Source organism: Lepisosteus oculatus, chromosome 26 (assembly GCF_040954835.1).
Source record: "Lepisosteus oculatus isolate fLepOcu1 chromosome 26, fLepOcu1.hap2, whole genome shotgun sequence".
NCBI classification, from domain to species: Eukaryota; Metazoa; Chordata; class Actinopteri; order Semionotiformes; family Lepisosteidae; genus Lepisosteus; species Lepisosteus oculatus.
The window spans coordinates 953,612-973,760 of record NC_090721.1 but is presented as its reverse complement, the minus strand read 5'-3'; the positions used below and the strand labels follow the sequence as shown (position 1 = coordinate 973,760).

Sequence of the window (20,149 nt, the reverse complement as noted above, 5' to 3'; positions counted from 1 at the left end):
TCGGGCCCGCGGTGCCGGCGGGCTGGAATTCACGGGCTCGGGGGCGGGGGGCGCTGACACGTCACGTCGGCGATAGTAACGAGCGGCGTTTCCTCAGACAGTGGTGGAAGAAAGTTCTTACGGTTAGCGTTAATTGCCATATGCAAGCGGATACAAAATCATCAACCTGTGAAAAAGCTCTTTATTTCTGTGATTAGACCTCAGACTATGCTGCTCGAACCGTTGCACCACACTGCTGACTGTGGAAATAGAGGGAGGACGAATTACTGTTAAAGTCTTTCTGTTTCTTGGAGTTTATCCATATGATGTCTAATGAGCATGCTTACCTCTACCTTAATGAGCACCAGAAATTATATATATATGAATATTAGTGTTTAACTGTACTCTGATTTTTTTCTAATAGTACAATTAGTAAGTAAATAGAATAGAATACATTGGAAACGTAAGAGAAGTAAGTAACTGAGTTCTTAGGGTCTGTTTGAGGACAGGAGACCAGCTCCTCTGCCCCTTTCCTCCTATCAAGTGGCCTGGCAACAGCTTGTATTCGGACTTCAGCCCCATAGTGCAGTATTAATAGTGCAGTCAAGCACAAAATCTTTGTGGATTGCTGTGAAATTAGGTATTCTCCCTTAAAGGGTGATCAGTAATTGATTGGATTGCTAGTTAAGTATTTAGAAGAGCGTCTTGCTTGCAGTTGCTATGTGGCAAAGATCCATAGGTGGGATAAGTCTGCATTTTTAGGCAACGAGTACTGTGTTTAACGTGTGAGAAGCTGCAATTAAAATGTCAGAAAGCAAGTTACAGTATTTTGTGCTTTGTTTGGAAACCACAAAGATGGCTTTCAGAAGATAGTGCCTTGCAAAATTATTCATGCCATGACTTAACTTGCATCATGACTCTTTAAAAAAGGGTTTTAAATCTAAAATCTACACAATCTATTCTGAACCACTGGAGGTGAAAAATGCTGATAGTATGTAATTAAGTTAGATTTTTGAAGAAAATGAGAAGATTTTCATTTGTGTTAAGGATTCAGCCTCTTTGCTATGCAGCTCTAAGTCAGTTCAGGTGCAAGGCAATAATTCACAAGGTCACATAGTTAGTGTAACAGTCTCTGTGTGTAATCTGAGTGGTTAATGTGGCTTTAAAGTAAACCTGTCTCTGTAAATTCCCTCATTTCGCTATTGAGTTTCAGGCCACAACTCACATAATGATATGACAAACCAACCTTGAAGATAAAGGAGTTTTTGAAACCATTTGGGGATAAAGTTGTAGAGAAGCACAGATCAGGAGAAGGTTACAAGAAGATTTCAAAGTCTCTGATTATCCCTTTGAGTACAATGTGTTACAGCACATTTACATGTGGTGGTGATCCTATCATTAACAAGTGGAATGTGTCACAGAGATGTTGGGGATGCTAACAGTGACTTGGAATAATTTATGGAGATCAAGGTCTGAGATGGGAGCAGCTGGGTAATTTGTCAGTTTTGAGTGGAAAGATCTCTACCAGGTTTACACAGTGAGATGAGGAACACTTGTCCAAAAACTCTCAGTAGGAGCTGCTGTCATAGGTGTTTCCACCAATTGCTGACTCTGGGAGCTAAACGCAGGCAGTCAGTAAATTCCACATTTTATGTTTTCTTTGCACATTTTGCTGACAATCAGCTTGCTTCACGTAAAATGCATTCAGCTTGACCTTTATGTAGTTGATCTAAATGCGCCATTGACGGGAGACACTGTGAAATCACATTTTGGCTGTTTGTGCAGGATTTGGTTCAACCGAAGCCCTGGCAGACAATAACTATGACAAGGTGACAATAAAGCAGATTGTTTGTATTTTAGTTGTACTTGGAAATGTATAGAGATCACTAGAAATTCCATGTGGGTTTTTTGAAAAATGTCTTCAGCATTTTGCTGTGATGTCATCCTTCTACACTGTAATGTTAGCCAGAAAGCTTTTGGATGATTCTTAAATATTCTCTCCCAGACAAAATTTACTCTAGACATGAATATTGTTTATTAATGCGGCCCATTTATCATTGAGCGAACCTCCTGTTCTGTGGTTACTCCAGGAGAAGCTTGGGGAGACAACTGACCCCTTATCTGATGTTCAGAATTACTTCCAGGTCACCCCTCTGACCTCGTGATGTGTCCATACACTTGAGTGAATATGACCTTGTACAGTTACACTAGTCAAACAAAATAGTTCCTGAATTGTTTCCCCGCTGTTTTGTATGGCTTTAGTCAAAATACTGATTTCTCTCCTAAACTTTTCCCTGGGATAATCAGACTTATTAATTCAGCTCATTTCAAACTTCATTAATTAACAATTTCTCTGAGGAACCTATCCAGACTTTTGTCTTATTAATGAGCCACGTCTCAGGCATAATCCTGACTGATTAACTCCTATGGGCCTGTGTGCTACAGTATATCACAGGAGTTAAAGTGATAGACAGTCAGTGCTGTTGTCTACCATGGTCAGTGCTCCTGCCTCGACTGTAAGTCTCACAGCCTGCCATGTGTGATTATTTAAGGAGCAGTTTGGTACTTAACCGTGGAATAGTATTAATAAGGTCTTGCTCATAGAAAAGCTTGCTTCTCTCATTTGACCCTCAGGACATGAGTAGACTCTGTTGGGCAAGTCTGACAGCCTTATTGAAGTAGCGACTTGGCATTTATGCGAGGTGAACTTTTTTTAATGTGGTTCTACACATGGAAATCATGAAGGAGCTTCAAAGTCATTGTGAAATTATTTTTCCTCTCAAATTCCCTTGGCCATTACTACTTTAGCTTGAACATGGTCTTGCACATGAATTTATAATGCTTGAGAATAATGCTAAATCCCACAGCGGCTGTTCCGCTAGATCTCCTTCTCTGACACCCGACGTAGTCTGTGCGCTTTTGGACCAGCGGAGAGGATCCCTCTCAGAGACAGCCACCCCTTCACCCCCACCTCCAGCTGGGCTCTAACTGGGCTCATCTCTCCTCAGGCAACATCACCACTAGGATCAGGACCCCGGAGAGCGGCTCCGACGAAGCCATCAAGTCCATCCTAGAGCAGGCCAAGAGGGAGCTGCAGGTGCAGAAAGCAGGTGAGGAGCCTGGCACCCGTGTCTTTTATCCCTCACGAGCGTCAAATCGGTTACGTTCATCCCATGCACTGATGCTTTGAACCCTGACGAATTATTGGGCAGCTCCTTAAACAGTATGATCACATTGCACTACAACACTCTGCTGCCTGTGTTCTAGATATCGGACTTCTCAGGCAGTACATATAGTGGGCAAATAAATGGAAACACCTGGGTAAATGAGGGACACCAAGTTTATAGAAAGCCGGGGAAGCTTGCTCTGTCCTTTCCACACAGGCATGGCTCACGCCTTAACTGAGAAGATGACATCCCAGCATGCTTAAGGTCACATACAAAAATGTTGGACAGGCCCGGTTTCCTATACTTAAGGCTAGCATTGTGAAAGGTGATAGACACACAGATCTGAACGCATTTGAGCCTTTATGCAATATGGTAGATTGACACCATAGACCACATTTTGTGATTTACCTCAACAAAAGTATTTAGTTTTCACTCCACTGTTCCTTAAAATGTTCTGATCTGATGACAGTTAACCACTATACAATATGTGAGGCAACTATCCCACTTCTATTGGACCATCTCAATTACAGCACTGCTGCAGGAGTCAGATTTAATACTATTGTGTGTAAATGGGCAGACTTTCAGTTCCTATTGAGTTACTTTTAGGGTCTAATTATTAAATACTTCACTGACGTCAATAAAGAATGTCAGAGCCTGAAGTAACTAAATTCTTATACGATGCTGGTGAAATCTGCAAGTCATCAGATTCAGGCAAGTGTTTTGTAAGAATGTTACTAGCCATGGTGTCTGGTCTTAATAAAGAGTAGTGAAACATTTTAAGAACATTTAGTTTAGCATAATAACAAAAAGAGTGTTCCTGCGATTACAATTTGTTCATGGAAAAGGTCAAGAAAGAAAGTCCAGTACTAGTAACATGCACATAGGGCTGAGCTACCTTAAACACTGCGCAGACTGAATCAGCTGCTGGGGTACTCGATGTCCTGATCACCTGTCACCTGCTGGCACATGGAAGTCTTTGACACTGAGAGTACAGTGTTTAGTTCATATTTAGAAGCATATCTGGATGTCCGTATTAGTGTGGAAGAAGAGTGTTTATCGCTCATTTTTGTGCATTCTGGGAAACCTTGCAGCAGTTAGAGGAATTAGCGTCTCACTCTACAGGGTGACTGATACCTGTGTCATCGCAGTTTGACCAGCACTCTGGTGAGCTCTTAGGCAGTAGGTGGCATGACTGACAGACCCCTCTCCTTCCTCTGCAGCAGAGCCCCCCCCCCCTCAAAACTCCAGCGGGGTGCCGGGGGGCAGCGGCAGCAGCTCGGATGAGGCTATCCGCTCCATCCTGGAACAGGCCCGCCGAGAGATGGAGGCCCAGCAGGTGGCCCTGGAGCCGGTCCTCAAGGCCAGCTCTCTCTCCCAGTCGGAGCTCTCCCTGCTGTCTCCCAAGCTGCTGGCCTCTCACTCCTTGACCGCCATCCAAGGCTTCTCTCCCCTGGCTCTGTCGCTGAAGAAGCCCCCCGTCTCCGCCTCCTCCGCGCTCCTCGACTTCCACTCCTCCGCCATGAAGAAGGAGAGCGGCGAGTCGCCCATCCCGGAGGTGCAGGGCGCGGCCGACGGGGGCTCCAAGCCGGGCCGCACCGCCGAGGGCGCTCGGGGCGGGGTTCCCTGGCGAGAGCAGTGGTGGAACACCGTGCACTCGGAGCGGCGCGGGGCGCCCACCCCGGGGGCCGAGGACAGCCGCAGCCAGGAGGACAGCAAGGAGGTAACAGCGCGCCGGGCGGCAAGCCCCCCGCCTCTGCTCTCAGACCCCAGGCGCCGTTAAAGGCTCTGGGCTCTGCAGCTGGTCGGCGTTGAACCACTCGTGCACCACACCACAGAAAACTGAGATCGCAAAAGGCCCCGCTGTGGCTGTTCAGTACTTCTAAGAGGGCTAAAGAACACAACAGCTGTTTAAGATGCATTTGTTTTGAAACAGGTTAGTTGTATAAAGGCATGAACTGGAGTATCTTAGTCAATGTGTTTGCTTAAATAGCTGAGGTAGTTTGTAGATGTGTATGGGGTCTTGTGTGTCAAAATTCTTTTTCCACAAATTCCCTTATTTTATCCCAGACTGGAGTTCAAGACCCCATATTGAAATTTGTAGCTTCTGACCTCAGTCTGGGAATTTAGGTTGTTAGTGTGCCGTCTTGCATTGTGCATTGTGCAGCGTGCTATAATTAAGGCAGTAGTCTTTTAAAATCCAAGCAGCGATGCCCAAGATACCACTCGCGGGTGAAAGTGAGTACTGCTTGTATGTCACCTTGACTGAGGGGTCTCCAGGAGGAACACCCTTCCACTTTCACTGTACTCGGGGTTTTCATCTGGTACAGCTCAGTTTCCCCCCCTGGGAGCCGGGGTCTGTACTTCTGAGACTTGGACTTCTTGACAGTAGGAACTTGGCTGGGTAGGGTGGTGAGTGACGTTCTTGTGCGGAAAGCGGCGGCTGCTGTGTTCATTCCAGCTTTCCCAGCCTTGTCTAAATTTCTCATCTCTCCGCGAAGTTGAATACACAAGAAGTCCATAGTGTTGTGAAGATCTCTGTCCTTGTAGACTCAGACATAGGATGATTTTGTTTTTCCTTCTTAAACCGTCAAAAACGATCGAACGCTTAAGGCAGAAATGGAAGAGGACACCCTGGCCAGCAGAGCAGGCTGAGCCAGCACATGACATCCAGGATAGCCTCATGGTGAAGACCTCCCACACCCCCTCCTGCTCGGCCACCCTGTCACAACCATGTCTTCCGCTCCGGCTGTGAAAGAAAATCAGAACCAGGAGTGATTCCGCTCCGAGAGGATCGGGTTTCAACACCCAGTACCTGTTTGTAAAGACAGTGCTGCAGTCTGTCTGCCTGCCTGATGTCTCACTCTGATATTCAGATGCTTTTACTATCTGTTCTTATCTAGAGTGCAACCCACCCAGGACCAGCGCTGTGATGAAACTCTGCACAGGCAGGCACAGCGATAATTTATACATCTGCGAAAGGGCTAAGGGGTGGTCCAGTGAGTAAGGGAAAGGGCTTGTTATCAGGAGGTGCAAGCTCCAGCTTTTCCACTGACTCGCCGTCTCCTTAGTAAGATGCTGAGTCTCCTTATGCGCTGTTCTTCAGGTGAAGTCACGTCAAGGTCCTGTTCTCCCAGTCACTCTGCGGCGGCAGATGTCAAAGCTCCTGTTCATCCCCCAGATCCCTAATTCCCGTCTGGATTTTGCAATTGGGATCACAGCATCTGCTTAACGATCAGTTATCATTCTCGTTGTTATTATTACAGCTGAGATGTGTAGATGGATCTGTCCAGCAGCCCCAGTTGTACAGCGTGTGATTGACTGTGCCTCTCTGTGTCTCTGTGTGCTAGAAGCCTCCCCGGTCGGCCGGCTCCTCAGCCGCCCCCACCTCCTCCTCGGACTACTGGAAGGACTGGCCGAGCGCCGAGTCTCCGTACTCGCAGGGCTCGGAGCTGAGCATGCAGGGCCCCAGCCGCAGTGAGACCCCCCAGAGCAGCCCCCTGCCCTCCTCGCCGCTGCTGCCCCAGGCCAAGCCCGCCAAGCCGGTGGTGCCCCCACTCACCCCCGAGCAGTACGAGTTCTACATGTACCAGGAGGTGGACACCATCGAGCTCACGCGCCAGGTCAAGGAGAAGCTGGCCAAGAACGGCATCTGTCAGCGCATCTTTGGAGAAAAGGTCGGCGGGCATCGCAATGTGTGTCACTCTCTAACCCCCCCACAGCTACCCCTCCCTTGCGAACATAAGCGTGTGAATTCATCCGTGCCCACTGCCAGTGAGCGGAGTGGAGGTCCGCACGTGTTTACTGGCGCCACCGTCAGGATCGGCTCCTCTTTACACTCCAGCCCTTAAGCTCGTGGTTTTCATGAGGTGTTCAGCCCAAGATGATCCAGGCCGAATCGCTCTGTGCGGTTCAGCGATGTGGAGAAACACCCGAACCCCTGGCCATCTCCTCCCTCTGCATCCCAAAGAAGTCTTTTCGCCCTTCAACCCTAGCCAAAATCAACAACTGGGATATTGTTTGCTGGAACTGTTCCACCTCACGGTGTCTAGGACTCTGCTTTGCAGCCCGGGACCCATTTTAATAAGATAAGAAAGGTCTTTCGTGAAATCAGACCGGCAACCAAGCTTTCCCAGGCTTCAAGGATTCATTTTGCCATCTTTATGTTGGCTTGGTTAGAATCCATCAAATCTATTAAGAAGCATTTTCTAAGACATCGAAGTGTTCGATGGTGTAAGAAAGTCAAATGCAGTCATGCCAATGAAGTGAACTCAACCTTGAAGTTCTACAGTTGTGGGGAAGGACAGCACAAGGATTTTCATAGCTTAGATAATTTACAGGCACAACTACAGGGTCAGCATAGTGGAAGAGATTTTTCAGTCTAGAATAGTTTTACTCACACCAGACTCGATGTCATCTCTGTTCTAAAGCCTGTGTCTGGGCAGCAGACCACTCTGTTCTTCATGTTGCTTCAGTCTTCCCATGTACAAAGTGACTGACAAGCTTGTTTCCCAGCTTGAGTAAATGAAGTTCAAATCAAAGTGGATTCACAAGGAGAACTGTGTGTTGTGTGCATGTCAGTCCTTGCATGTCAACATGTGCCCGTGGTTTTCAGATGTGACCACTGTGTACTGCATGGAATGCAATAAGGGCAGTTTTGAATTGGTTTAAGCAAGATAATTCAGTTCTGCAGCTAAGGTATGCACAAACCCCAGGTGCAATTCTCATTAATTTACACACTTTTGTAGTTCCTTTGCAGCTATAAAGTAATATAAATGGATAATTCACAAAATCATCAAGCTCTTCTAGCGAGTGTGTGTTGGACAGAGCTCTCTGTCAGTCTCTCAGTCTGTGTGGTTCCCCAAGTGGCTGTGTCCCCGGCGAGTGACGCCCCCGTCTGCTGTCCTGTTCCCCGCAGGTGCTGGGCCTCTCTCAGGGGAGTGTGAGCGACATGCTGTCCCGGCCCAAGCCCTGGAGCAAGCTGACCCAGAAGGGCCGCGAGCCCTTCATCCGCATGCAGCTGTGGCTGAACGGGGAGCTGGGCCAGAACGTGCTTCCTCTGCAGGGCCAGCCGCAAGGTAGGCCTGACCGGGCTGCACCGGCAAAACTGTCGTGTCTGCAGCTTCACTTTTCCAGATGCAGGCTGTTGGAACCAGTGAAATGGAGTCCCTAAACGTCGCACATGTTTGTCTTGAGTGCCATTGGGTAGGCCAGGTTGGGACCCACCCAGGCTATACTGACCTGTGAGTTGTACTGTATTATGCAAAAGACACCGTGCCGTTTGTAGCAGTGAACCATTTTGTCCATCTTGATTATCCGGTTGCTTAGTAACTAATCAATGCAAGGCTTTTACCTACAGTAGCCTTTTCCTGAAGGGCCACCGAGAGCCAGGTTCAAGCGCCTGGGGCATGACTCTTAGCATGCTGTCTTGATTCTCCCACATGTCATGCATTCATGCCAGGGCTTCTTGCTTCATGTGAGTTTTCATGCCACTGAGTAGAAACCTGGCAGTACACTGAAGGCCTCTGTGTATCCTCAGCAGTCCATATCTGCCAGCTGGATGCTTTTTGGCCTTAGTGCCCAGTTTCCACTCTTTCCACCAGTTTTCTGAAGGGGTGGTGCTCTGGCTGTCTGCAGTGTGCTGGGGATTCCCAGAGCTTGTGCGAGAGAGTGTTCCCAGTGTCCAGCTGTCCCCTGTGGGCGTCTGGCCAACAGAGGAGCAGGGGGCCATGTCCCAGCCTTCCACACTCCATACTTCCATACTTCGCCTTGTTGCTTCAGTGTGTTCAGATAATGAGCCAGAGAGAGAGATGCTCCCCTTGGCTGGGAAACACTCTCATTGTCTTCATTTTCCTGACCCTTCCAGTCGGCGCTTCTATTTTCCTACTAGTTCTACTGTGTTGAATCCGATTTCAGGTAGTTTTCAAGTCTGTATCTGAACATGCTCATACCTTTATGATCACTTTCTGCATTTCTGACCTTTTTTTAAGATGGTGAATAAATAATACTGCCATTAAAAGAGAGCCTCAAAAATGAAGTGAAAAGATCTGGCATATCTACATGTCTGTGTTATTAGCTTTTCAGGTTGTCTGTACAGAATGCAGCACTGGTTTTGCATTTCCACCGCTGTTTTCTAGTATCATCACACTAGAGTTCATACAGCAATTCCATGTCCTGTTAATGTTTTTGTGGGGAGCTGGTTCAGTGTAGTTCAGCGTTATAATGTGCAGGAAATTGCATCTCTAGAAGTCTGAAGCAGAAGAAAGCCCCGTCTGGGACAAGCAGGGTTTAGGCTTGTGTGTCAGGACTCTCGGGGATGAGATTCATTTTGGGTTGTTTTATCGATCCTTGCCAAGTGTTATAGATCACTGGTGTTCATTATTCCTGTTTAGAGTAACTCTAAGCAGTACATTGTCACTGTGCATTTGCTTGTTTTTATTGTACTGTAGCTAGAGGACATTTCACACTTATAATGGTACTGTATGTGTGTTTAAATGCAAGCCCTCATTGAAAAAATGGTCTTGTCTTGTTACTGTTATTTCTTTACGGAAGGCAGTGTTAATTTTATTGGCTGAATTACTGGGCTTCATTAGCTGAATTGAATGATCTAGAGAGGAGTGTACAACCTCAGGGATAGAGACACAGACACCTTGATTGACGGCAGACAGGTTTAAGAACAGTACAATGCAGTGTGAGCACGAAGATATCTGCAGCACATCACATTAAGACCATTGTAGTGTGTATTTTGTGTAAAACGGAGATCTCGCCACACATTGCTATGATTCCTTCAGAAAGTTACAGCTGCATGGAACCCTTTAGTGACATTGAGCAATGATGGGTAATTGTAATGATCCAATTAGGTCAGGGGCACGCTGAGACTGAGTGGATCTGGTCTTTGTTGTCTCGGATTCAGGCCTCAGACTGTGTTTGTGAATGTGAGAATGGAGCCCTGTGCTGTGTAATTTATTGAAGAGGGAAAGACGAGAGCAGGAGGGGAGGAGGTTCCTGGTTGACTCCTCGGTGACACATGGCCGAGGTGGGAATGGTGTGCATTCCTTAGAGAGTGTCTGGCTGGAGCTCCAGATCGCTGCCCTTATAGATCAGAATCAACTGTGTGTTAACCTCCATCTGTAACGTGTGCTTGCTTGCTCACTGCTGGCTCGCAGTCAGTCAGGTTGCCCAGCTGACTGTGGTGAACAAAGGGCTGGCATAGGAACTTTCGAAGACGTGGGGCTCTGTCCTGATCTTTATAGGACAAGGGGGGTGAGAGGGGTTTGTTGTGGAGCAGCTGGAAGATGGGGATCAGGGGGCTTTGCTGACGGGCAGTTTTAGGATAGGGGGAGTCAGGGGCCTTCTCTTTTTTCCCCCAGTGTTATCCTCAGTCAGACCTGTTGAATCCTGTTTTAATTAGCTTTGGAAAGTTTGGAAATTTTGAACTACTTGTCCAGTTTGTATTCTTGGTTATCAGGAAGCTGACATCAGAGAGCCATTAAGCCAAGTAGTGGCTCAGTTAGAAAGCTGAAAAAAGCTATAGTTTGGGTTGTTGAGGAGCAGGACTGCAGAGCCCTGGTTCAGTCGGACAGAGAAGAACAGTCTCGGCCTTGGAATGTGGACACGGGCACTTCTCACATGCGGAGCTCAGACCCAGTTCACGGGAGAGGGCTGGGAGCCTTATCTCCCAATCTCAGCTCCGCCTTGCTGAGGGACAGGGCACAGCTGGCACGACAGTCCAGGCTTCAGGCTTGCCCAGACATCGCCACGCACACACAAAACCACTCCTGCTCTGAGTGTGGGTATCACAAAGGATAAAAACAACCTGGCTGGACCCAGGCGACAGAGTTGGGGCCGTGTGCAGAGAGGTTAAGGCTGTTGTTCATTTGTCCTTTCACTTTTTATTTTGAATAGATGTTTAAAGAAAAAACAATAATTTTGTCCCTGCATCTAAGCACAGGTTTGTAATAAAGCTGAAAGCCAATGGCCCAGCAGGCCTTTGATGAATAAATATAAGAAGAATGAGGATTGCGGTGCAGGCTGCTTGCGAACGGTGCAAGGCCCTGGGGCCTTGTGCTGAGAGGGGAGCAGGGAGGAAGGAGGCTGGAGGGAGGAGGCGGCGCTGGGATCTCCCCTAGGGCCTTCCCAGAGCTGTTACAATCAATTACCGCATCATAACGCTGATGTATGATCGTTTCTGAGCTCCCTTCCCTGGACAGCGCCTGCATTCGGCCTCCCTGCTCACGCACCGCTGCCTGATTAATATGCAAATAATCGTCCGATCCCATGATGAATACGGAATAGGGAGCGCGCCTGCAACAGAAGCGCTGGGCCACGTGCGTGATGAATGGCTTTTACTCCCTGTCCTATATTAAGTACCCACTCTCAATAATTTTTATCGCAAATTAGGCGAAGCAATATATAGATTAAGAGGATGGCTTAACAGAAAAGGAGGATAGGAATTAATGGCTTTTAAAATGGGTCCACAGCTTAAGAAGAAGTGTAAATGTCGGCTTGTTTAATCCGGGGCTGGGGAGAGTTTAAAAGGACATCATGTTCTTGTGATGGTTTTAATGCGCTGCTCTCATTAGCTCTGCAGACCAGTTTACATCTGGTGTTCGAATGGCACAATAAAGCAGGGTATTTAAACATGAAATATGCTCAAAACACAAATTTAACTAGGAGAAGGCCAAATATTGTTTTAAGTAATAGCTGTCATTTGACCCATTTGCAAGATTATCTCTTGGGCTGTGGTAATGGAGCAGCTTTATAGTCCTGTAATACATTTCTGGCATTGCAAATGATTCAGATTCGCAGTCCAAGGCACACTCAGAGCAGTCAAAAAAAAATAATTGAGAAGGTATATAATGTTATATTCTTCATTTTCTGATGTCTGAGGGGCCTTTTTTGCATGCATTATGTTCTCTTCTTGTGTTTCTGTGAAACTTTGATGTCAGGAAACACATTGCAGCTCTTCTGCTAAGGGTAATTTCGTTCATCGCCTTTATGTTTTCAGATCAGGAGTATACGTTCTTGCGGGTATTTTACGGCCAGCTCTTGTAGAACTGGCCTGAAGGATAACCCCTGCTCCAGGGGGATGATCTCTGGAGGGCCAGGTGCTGGGAGAGCAGCTGTCCCGTTCTGAACAGTCCTGTCCCGTGCCTCCGTGCTCGCCAGTAATCCAGGAGTGCAGGAAGCGCGCCGCGGCTGGCCCCTGCTTCGCTGCTATCGCGCCAGAGACTGGAACAAGCCACCACAGGGACATCCGGGGAGGCAGAGGCCCCCCGGGGGGCGTGTTTAATGTGCAAAGAGATGGCGCTGCCCCTCACAATGTCTGATTGCATTGTGGATGCCGTTCCTCGTGAATGCCAAGCATACCCTGCTAGGTGTTAGGTGTTGTGCCTTGAGGTGACAGCTTTTAATAAAAAAAAACGTAAAGGGCAGCTTCATTTTTCCTAGATTTTTCAGAGAAATAGTCAAAGCTCTCTGAAAAGCATACTGGTGTGAGAAACGAGACAGAAGACAGAAACCAATCAGCGTTTCCAAGCCCAAGTCCAAAAGAGCACCTCCCAGCCTGTTTACACTTGGTGCATCTTGGTCAGGAGCTGGGCTCCACAGTCTGCTGGAGCAGCGCGTTTCTTTTATTTCTTCTCTGTCACTCAGTTGCAAGAGTTTAACATGTTTCCAAAACCACTCCTTTAATTTGAGCCAAGGGAGGTGAACATAGACAGTTATAGCTCATGTGGAATCCATCAGGAATTAAACAGTTTGATAAAGCCTTAACGAGATAATCATGCTCGTTTGAAACTGCTCATTTCATTAGTGACTTAATATGTTAAGTATGTTGGAAGATCATTGCAGGCTATCCACAACACTCTCTCCGCCAGCTGTCTGGTTGCATTAGCAGGCCTTTTCTGCGTGTGCTGTGCGCCCCCTGTTGTCAAACCAGGTGCCTAGCGGTGAAATAGTTAACAGAGCTGTAGCTCCATTGTCGAGCATGGACCACTACCAGCTCGTTTACTAATTGCATCATCCTGATATTGTGGATGTAGTTTTTTCTGTTCGGCTTGTTTTTATGGCTAGTGGTAAAGGGTCTTATCTTTATCTTCGTTAGATGAAAGTACCATATAAAACAGAAAACTGAGGCTCACAAAGAGAGAATACATGGTTATAAAACAACACATGATGTTAAATGTTAAACACGGTGTTTATACCAGAGCGTGTTTCTGTCTTGTGAACGTGCCGCCCTCCTTTGTCTCTGGAGTCATTCTTCCAGCACTGCCAGCCAGGTCACAAGTTGCTGCATTATTTTCGGCGCAGCCCGTGCTCTCTCCTCTGCCTTGCCGCTGTTGCCATGAGATTGCTCTCTCGCAGGCTCCTCCGCCCCCCTCTGCCTGGAGCGGCCTTGTGAATTGCGGAGCTCTGGGTCGCTGGCACTGTGTCACGGGGCAACCTGTCTCTTCTGCTGCTGTGCTCGCGCCTCCTGCCCCGCCGCCAGTAAGAATGTCACCAGCCGGCGCGTCGCCCCTTGCTGAAGATGCAAGCTGACTGCCTCCCTCCCAGCTGTTCCCCCCCGGACGCAGCAGGCAGATAATCACAAGTGACGGCTGCCTCTGACCGCTCACTCTGGGGCTGCGGCGGCAGGCTGGCAGGGACAGAGCGCCTTCGTTTAGGAAAAGATTGTCCCTTTTTCTTCATTTGCTGCTGGTGGTGGTGGTTTTTCTTCCATATCATTTGAGGGTTATGAGCACATGACTGGAACTGTGAGCTGAGCTTGCGTTGGAAGCAAAGGGCCTGACTGGTCCCAGAATTGCACTGCAGTCAGTGTTGGAGCTCACGGAGCTGGCTAGGCAGAAAGCAAAGTTAGACGCACCCCTGAGTCCTGAATCTGACTTGTACACACCACAGCTGCAAGCTTTATGAGAGAATCCAGTAAATCTGGCCATGCCCATTTGCTTTTATATTTATTTAAATGGCTCCTTAAATCACTTCAGTATTTCCATATTTTTACCTTGACAAAAACCCTGGGAGCCGTGATGTTCACGTACTGTGCACTGGGCTGAGGTGCGTTTTACTAGAAGGATTGATATGCAGAGTAAACCAGTCTTGACATTAAAGGACGCTCGGCCTGGCAAAGTTATTTCTCCATGTTTCTGCTGGAGTAGTTTTTCTTCAGGACACACTGAATTCACAGGGAAGAGACGGAAGTTCTGGATGATTGATGCTCATTGTGAGGCTCTTGTTTACGAAGGTTAAGTGGTGGAAGTAGTGGAGGAGCTTTTGTAAGTGGGGATGCTGTTCAGTTACAGGAGGAGAAGAAATTGCCAATTGAATCTTTACTGATTAACTAAACAGCAGCACGTCTCAGCACTTAACATCGCACCCGCTGTGCCTTCCCTTTCTGAGTAATTGCCCAGTTATTAAAAACAAAAGAAGGTAATTTTGTCCTTTTATAACTTGAGCTGTTTCACATAGAAACAGTGATTTGCATCTGGGTAAAAACGCTTTGATTTAGAGGTGTTAAGGAAATGGTAACGAACACCCAAGTTACATCTGTTTGAAAGCTGTGGTGTTAACGTTTCATTGGAGTCCGGAAGGTTGTCAAAATTAGCAGCCGCGTTCAAGAAGCTTGAGAAGTCATTATCACCATGCGAGGACAGTTTTACTGGGAGTGAAGGTTAACCTCTGCTCCAGACATGGCTGCTTCCCATGCTTTGCCCTGAGCTCTCAGTGACCAAGATTCTCCTAGATGCGGCACACAGCTGCCAGGGATGGGGGTAGTTTAAACCAGCTGGGGTATCGGCTGTGTTGTGCACCAGTGACCCCTGGTGATCAGCTGCTGGTCTTTCATCTGTAGGCCGAACCCTGCTGTAACATGGTCCATTAGACGTTTGCACTTCTGTGCTCTGTAACTTAGTGACCCTGAAAGTGGGAGGGAATATAAATCATGGATGTGATGAGACTAAGGACTGAACTATATTAGGGAGAGGAACATCCAGAATCAGTGAAGCAGCCCTGTAATGAGCCCTTCAATGATTGGAAGCAAGCAGCATACAGAACAGTAGGGAAATTCACTTCACTGCATTGTGTGTTGGAGTGCACTATAAACAGTAGCTATTAATTACCATGGCGTACATCTAAATCTGTCAGCTGGGTTTATGATACCATAAAGATCTTGAGACATCTTTATCACAAACTCCTGACAAAGGCTTTTGTGATAAAACCCCTGACTGCACTATAGTAAGGCTCTGTCTGCAGTTGTCTTTAGTGAAATTTAAGGTCTGAAAAGTTGTTTTCCAGAAGACTTATCAGTGGGATTTTTCAATAAAAAACATACTCGTTCTGAAGATTAGCCAGTGAGTAAAAACATGGCTGATAATGTGCTTTGGCTCTTTTGGCTTTTTTGCAGCTCAAATGTTGGGATGAAAAGCAGGAAGGGTGTGGAATTCCCTATTTTCTCTGGATTAGCTTTATTTATTAGGTGTTTAGCTGTTTTATCAAAAGGTGGGAAACAGCTCTACTTAGGATTAAAAGGAGTCTCGACCAGTAAATGTCTCTGCTGAACACAGGTTGGGCCTTGCGGCCCAGAGATTGCTGGTTTGAATCTGGGCTGTGTTATTAGACAGCTGGTACTGGGATTTTCTGAGCCTCATTGGGGGTTAAGTGGTGGGTTTCAAGTGAGCCAGGGTTCGCTCAGGGTCCATGCGGTAGTTTTAGTGGACACGTGTCCTCTGTGTATTTTCTTTGCCAGTTCCAAATTGGAAGCTATAAAAAGAAAGCAGCATATTTGGCAAGGCCGTTTTTTTTTAAATGAAAGGGAGATCAGCTGGTACTATTCCATGTGCAGCAAGTCAGGAAAGGACCACCAACAGCAGCCGGTTCTGCTGAGAGCAGCTGGTCTGGACTGTAATAACCTTTGGTGCTTCAGTGAGAAGGGGGGGAGATGGTCGATTCCCTGCTGGAGCCAGTCTGTAGATGCCGGAGAGCGCCTAACGCCGCCCCCTCCCCGCTCTCTCTCCTCCTCGAGCTGGTGGAGTGACCTTGGTGCAGGTTAAAGGATGCCGCCCAGGGCTCCATCACCCTGGCGTCCCTGACAGTTCTCCGTGAACAAGATGGATGATCTGCCAAGTGGCTCTGCCATTTGGGCTGGACGGGGGCACCTTCTCAGCATAATCTTTTCCCCCTTGCTTGTAATAAAAATAGCAAGAGAGCAGAGGGTTTGTCAGGGCAGCATGGAAAACCAGGGAGCCGACTTCTGCTTTGGTTGCGGCATTGAGACTCAGTACCTGTGTTTGCATGGAGAGGACTGTCTTCTGTGAGTAAAATGTCCCCAACCCAAGGTGCCTACTCTCTGTGTGAGAGCATGTGATAGAAATCAGCCACCAACATTAGTTGAGATCTGCTTTAGAAACATGAGTCAGAGTCCAGAAATCTGAAAATCCATAGAATCCTGCAAGTCAAGGTGGGGAATACTGTTTCAACACAGGGACAGGATTGGGGTATGGGAGAGGGATACAGTTGAGTTGGGAGTGACTTTCTGAAGCAGTGAAAGACTCAGGTCTGGAAGCCTAATGCTATTTTAATTTGTGTTGTACACTGAAGTCACTCAGTCTCTCAGGGTCTTCCGTTGTCTCGGAAGGATTCCTGTGTATCACTGCGCACCAAAAAGTTCAGGCCTTTTTGTAAAGTGTCCTCCTCCTCCTTTAATCAGTTTCCAGTTGATTTCCTCAGCTTCTGGCCTCTGCACGGGTTTTCTTTGTCTGCTCCTCTCTTCAGGGTTGTCGAGGGTTTGATGAATGCTTCAATAGCAACCTGTATCCTGTGCTTTTAGGTGGGATGCTTGTTTTTTTCATGGCATGTAGCTGAAGCAGACATCTGCTTAGTTTATCACTGTGAGTCATTGCTGTGGTTTTCCAATGCTGTGGTGTAGGAATATTTATTACTGAATGTTAGGTGGGAGTTTGCATCAATTGCAGCTGTAAATACTCAGTAGTTCTATGTAATGTCGACTGTCTTATTTCTCTATGATCTTTCTCCCACCCAGCTGTAGTGACTGGTACTAAATTTTCCAATTTATCTATTATTTTTTCTGCTGCTATGACTAAATGTATTTAAGGTGATGTACAGGCAATGTTTTCAAGAAGATGAGTTGTTCTTAACCCATTCCTCTCAGGTTTTTATATAGGACTTGCCTTTGAGGATGTGCAAATTTGTTTCAGTTTTTGAAAATATTTAGATAACGTTCTGATTTAGCAAATCCCACATTGTACTTCATAATCCTCTGTAGCGGCCAAGCCTGGTGTCTTAACACTTTGCTGTGTGTCTTCTCAGAGAGCACCCCCAAAACCTCGGCCAGCTGCAGCCCAGCCCCCGAGTCGCCGCTGAGCTCTGCCGAGGAGTCGGTGAAGAGCCTGGGGGACTCCGCCGCCCAGACTCCTGCTCCAGAGCCCAACGAGCCCTCCGAGTCGCAGCCCGGCACCCCCCTGCCCGCGCCAGGGCACTCCGGACTCAGCATCCAGGAGATGGTGGCCATGTCCCCAGAGCTGGACACATACGTCATCACCAAGAAGGTCAAGGAGGTCCTGACCGACAACAACCTCGGTGAGTGCCCTGTCCCGGCCCTCCCTGGTCAACACACTGCTGTTCCAGTTCACAGCCCTCTGAGGATTCGGACAGTAGAGGATTGCAGAGGTCATAAAGGAGAGGCGGCCGTCCTGCCCGTCTTGCTCATTTGGTTATTAGTAGCTTGTCTGTCCCACATTTTCATCGCTCCTCTCCTTGAAGGTACCAGGGAGCCAGCTTCAAGTGTTTGGCTTTTTAAAAACCTCTTAAAACACTTCATCATGTCTGATAGTGCTGGGTGTCGGGAGCAGGTGCTGAGTTTTAAAAGTAAAACCATCTTTGAGTGTGCTGTGTAAGTGTTCACGGGGAAATGTTATTCCTTGACTTCACCTAGTTTTCCTTCCAAACATTCACCCCAGCAACAAAGTTATTAGCAAGAATTACATCCCCACCCTATTGAGATCCTTATGAGAAAACGACTTTAACCTCGCATCTAAAAACATCCACCTCCTACCACACAGTGTCCCTCTGTTACCCTGCTGTGGTGCCAGATTGCAGCTTCTGGGCCAGAGAGATGATCTGATGGTCCAGATGCATCACTTCCAGGAGTAACCCAGTTCCCCCTGGCACTCTCAGCTCTTACTTGTCTGTGCCTTGCCGAGCTGAGATGTGACCAGAACAGTCCTCAAGCTGCTAGAGCCAATGATAGCAGTAAAGACGACTGTTGTCAGTTCTTTTCTTGCTAAGACTGATGAGAGGTCTGTTCAAGTCCGTGTCACCGGGTCACTATTAAAGTTACATTGCTTCTCTGCATTTCCATGAAAGCCTGCCCTCACTGCCCGGTCACTGGTGTTGCCATTATTAATGGGGAGCCCTGTACACCCGACTGTCACGATGGCTTGTGTATTTCACCCTAATGAACAGAGATCTCATTAGTCCTTGGTGTTATTGCAGTCCCACTTACAAGAGATCTTTGCTTTTGTCACTGACTGGCTATAATGAGACTTCTACTTACGCTCCCTTGTTCAGAAGCTGCACTAACGAGATCTTGCCTAATTCGCCTGTGTGTCTGCATTATAAATGATGAAAGTCCCCAAGTTCCACCTGCATCGTAAGTCTTCTGCCATTAAATTACAAATGAGCAGAGGTGTCTTTATTACCTGCCTCATCCCAGGGGTCTTTGATCAAAGACCTTATCTCTGCTGTCTCCTCTGATGTACTGGGAATGACGGATGTTGTCATTTAATGATGATCTGCCCGGTTGTCAGAGGAAGCCTTAAGGATATAACAGCCTTGTATACTGGCCTGGCTTACTGGTTGACAAAGACTTGCAGTCTTTTAAGAAGTGTGAGGTTTGGTAATCATTTAGTACTTCTGTTTTAGAAATGTGAGTCATAGAAGACGTTTTTTTTCTAACCGCTTTGCAGTCGTACATAGCAAAGTGCTTACACAGGGAGCTTTCCGTAAATATCATAATATCAGAAATTTTAAAGATACCTGCTGTTAAGAAAACAAACTTATTAAGCGTCTTAATTTTACTTTAAGAGCTGAAGTCATTTATTTGTCTTCATTGCTTATAGTACATCTGTCTGTTTACACAAATAAATCTGCAGGTCCTCTTCGTGGTTACTGTTTGTTTTATAAAAGCCTATACCACCCTGTCCTGGACAAAGCATTTTACCAGTACCCACTGTTGTCTCATTTTTATGTCCATAAAGCGTTTGGATAACCATGAAATTTGACCTGTGCACTCCTCTTTTTGTGTCAGCGTGCCTGTCTGAGAGATTTAGATAATTTACGGCTGGCTAACGCCTGTAATGTTGCAGAATTGAGGGAAAATGACAGGCATGTGTACAGTGTGATCAGATTCCAGTACAGCCAAGTTAGGGCAGCACGACAGTTCAGCACTGCTGCCAGGCTGTAAAGAACAGACTCCATATTGTTTGATTGAGCATGACCAGTTTTCAGAGCCAGTCAGTGTCCTGTCCTTTAGAGTGGTTAATTTCCAGAACGATTTTTGCAGTCTTCTTTATACTGTTGTTACATTTCTTAGTTTTTATATGCATGTTTCTCCATAAAGGGCAGCACGGTGGGGCACTGGTTAGCTTTAATGCCTCACAGTGGTGGGGTGCTGTCTGCGTGGTCTGTATGTTCTCCCTGTGTTCGTGTGGGTTTGTTCTGGGTGCTCCGACTTCCTCCAGCAGTCCAAAAACATACTGGTAGGTTAATAGGCTTCTGTGAAATTGACGCTGGGTGAATGTGTGCGTGTCTTTGTTGGAGTGTTCTGTGATGGACTGGCGTCCCACCCAGAGGGTGTTCTGCCTGTCGCTTGCCGGATTGGGCTCAGGCTTCTCCATGTCCTTGAGTTGGATCAAGCAGTTAGAAAATGAATGGATGCGATGTTTCTACTTAAATTATAGGCTTGTTTTTTTAATCCATCCCTCAGAATACAG

The 20,149-nt window shown here is 47.0% G+C and overlaps 1 protein-coding gene across 5 annotated transcripts in view; it reads left to right on the top strand.

Moving 5' to 3' along the window:
- The window catches only part of cux1a (cut-like homeobox 1a), a 170,322-nt gene that overhangs the window by 130,598 nt on the left and 19,575 nt on the right, over positions 1 to 20,149 (top strand). For 3 of the 5 annotated variants that reach the window (XM_069184474.1, XM_069184475.1, XM_069184472.1), the window contains 5 exons: positions 2,988 to 3,089; positions 4,367 to 4,866; positions 6,494 to 6,820; positions 8,062 to 8,221; positions 17,466 to 17,735. In XM_069184474.1, the coding sequence (XP_069040575.1) occupies positions 2,988 to 3,089; positions 4,367 to 4,866; positions 6,494 to 6,820; positions 8,062 to 8,221; positions 17,466 to 17,735 (1,359 nt within the window). The remainder of the gene's footprint in view (positions 1 to 2,987; positions 3,090 to 4,366; positions 4,867 to 6,493; positions 6,821 to 8,061; positions 8,222 to 17,465; positions 17,736 to 20,149) is intronic. The other 2 variants (XM_069184473.1, XM_069184476.1) reach the window with 2 other exon arrangements.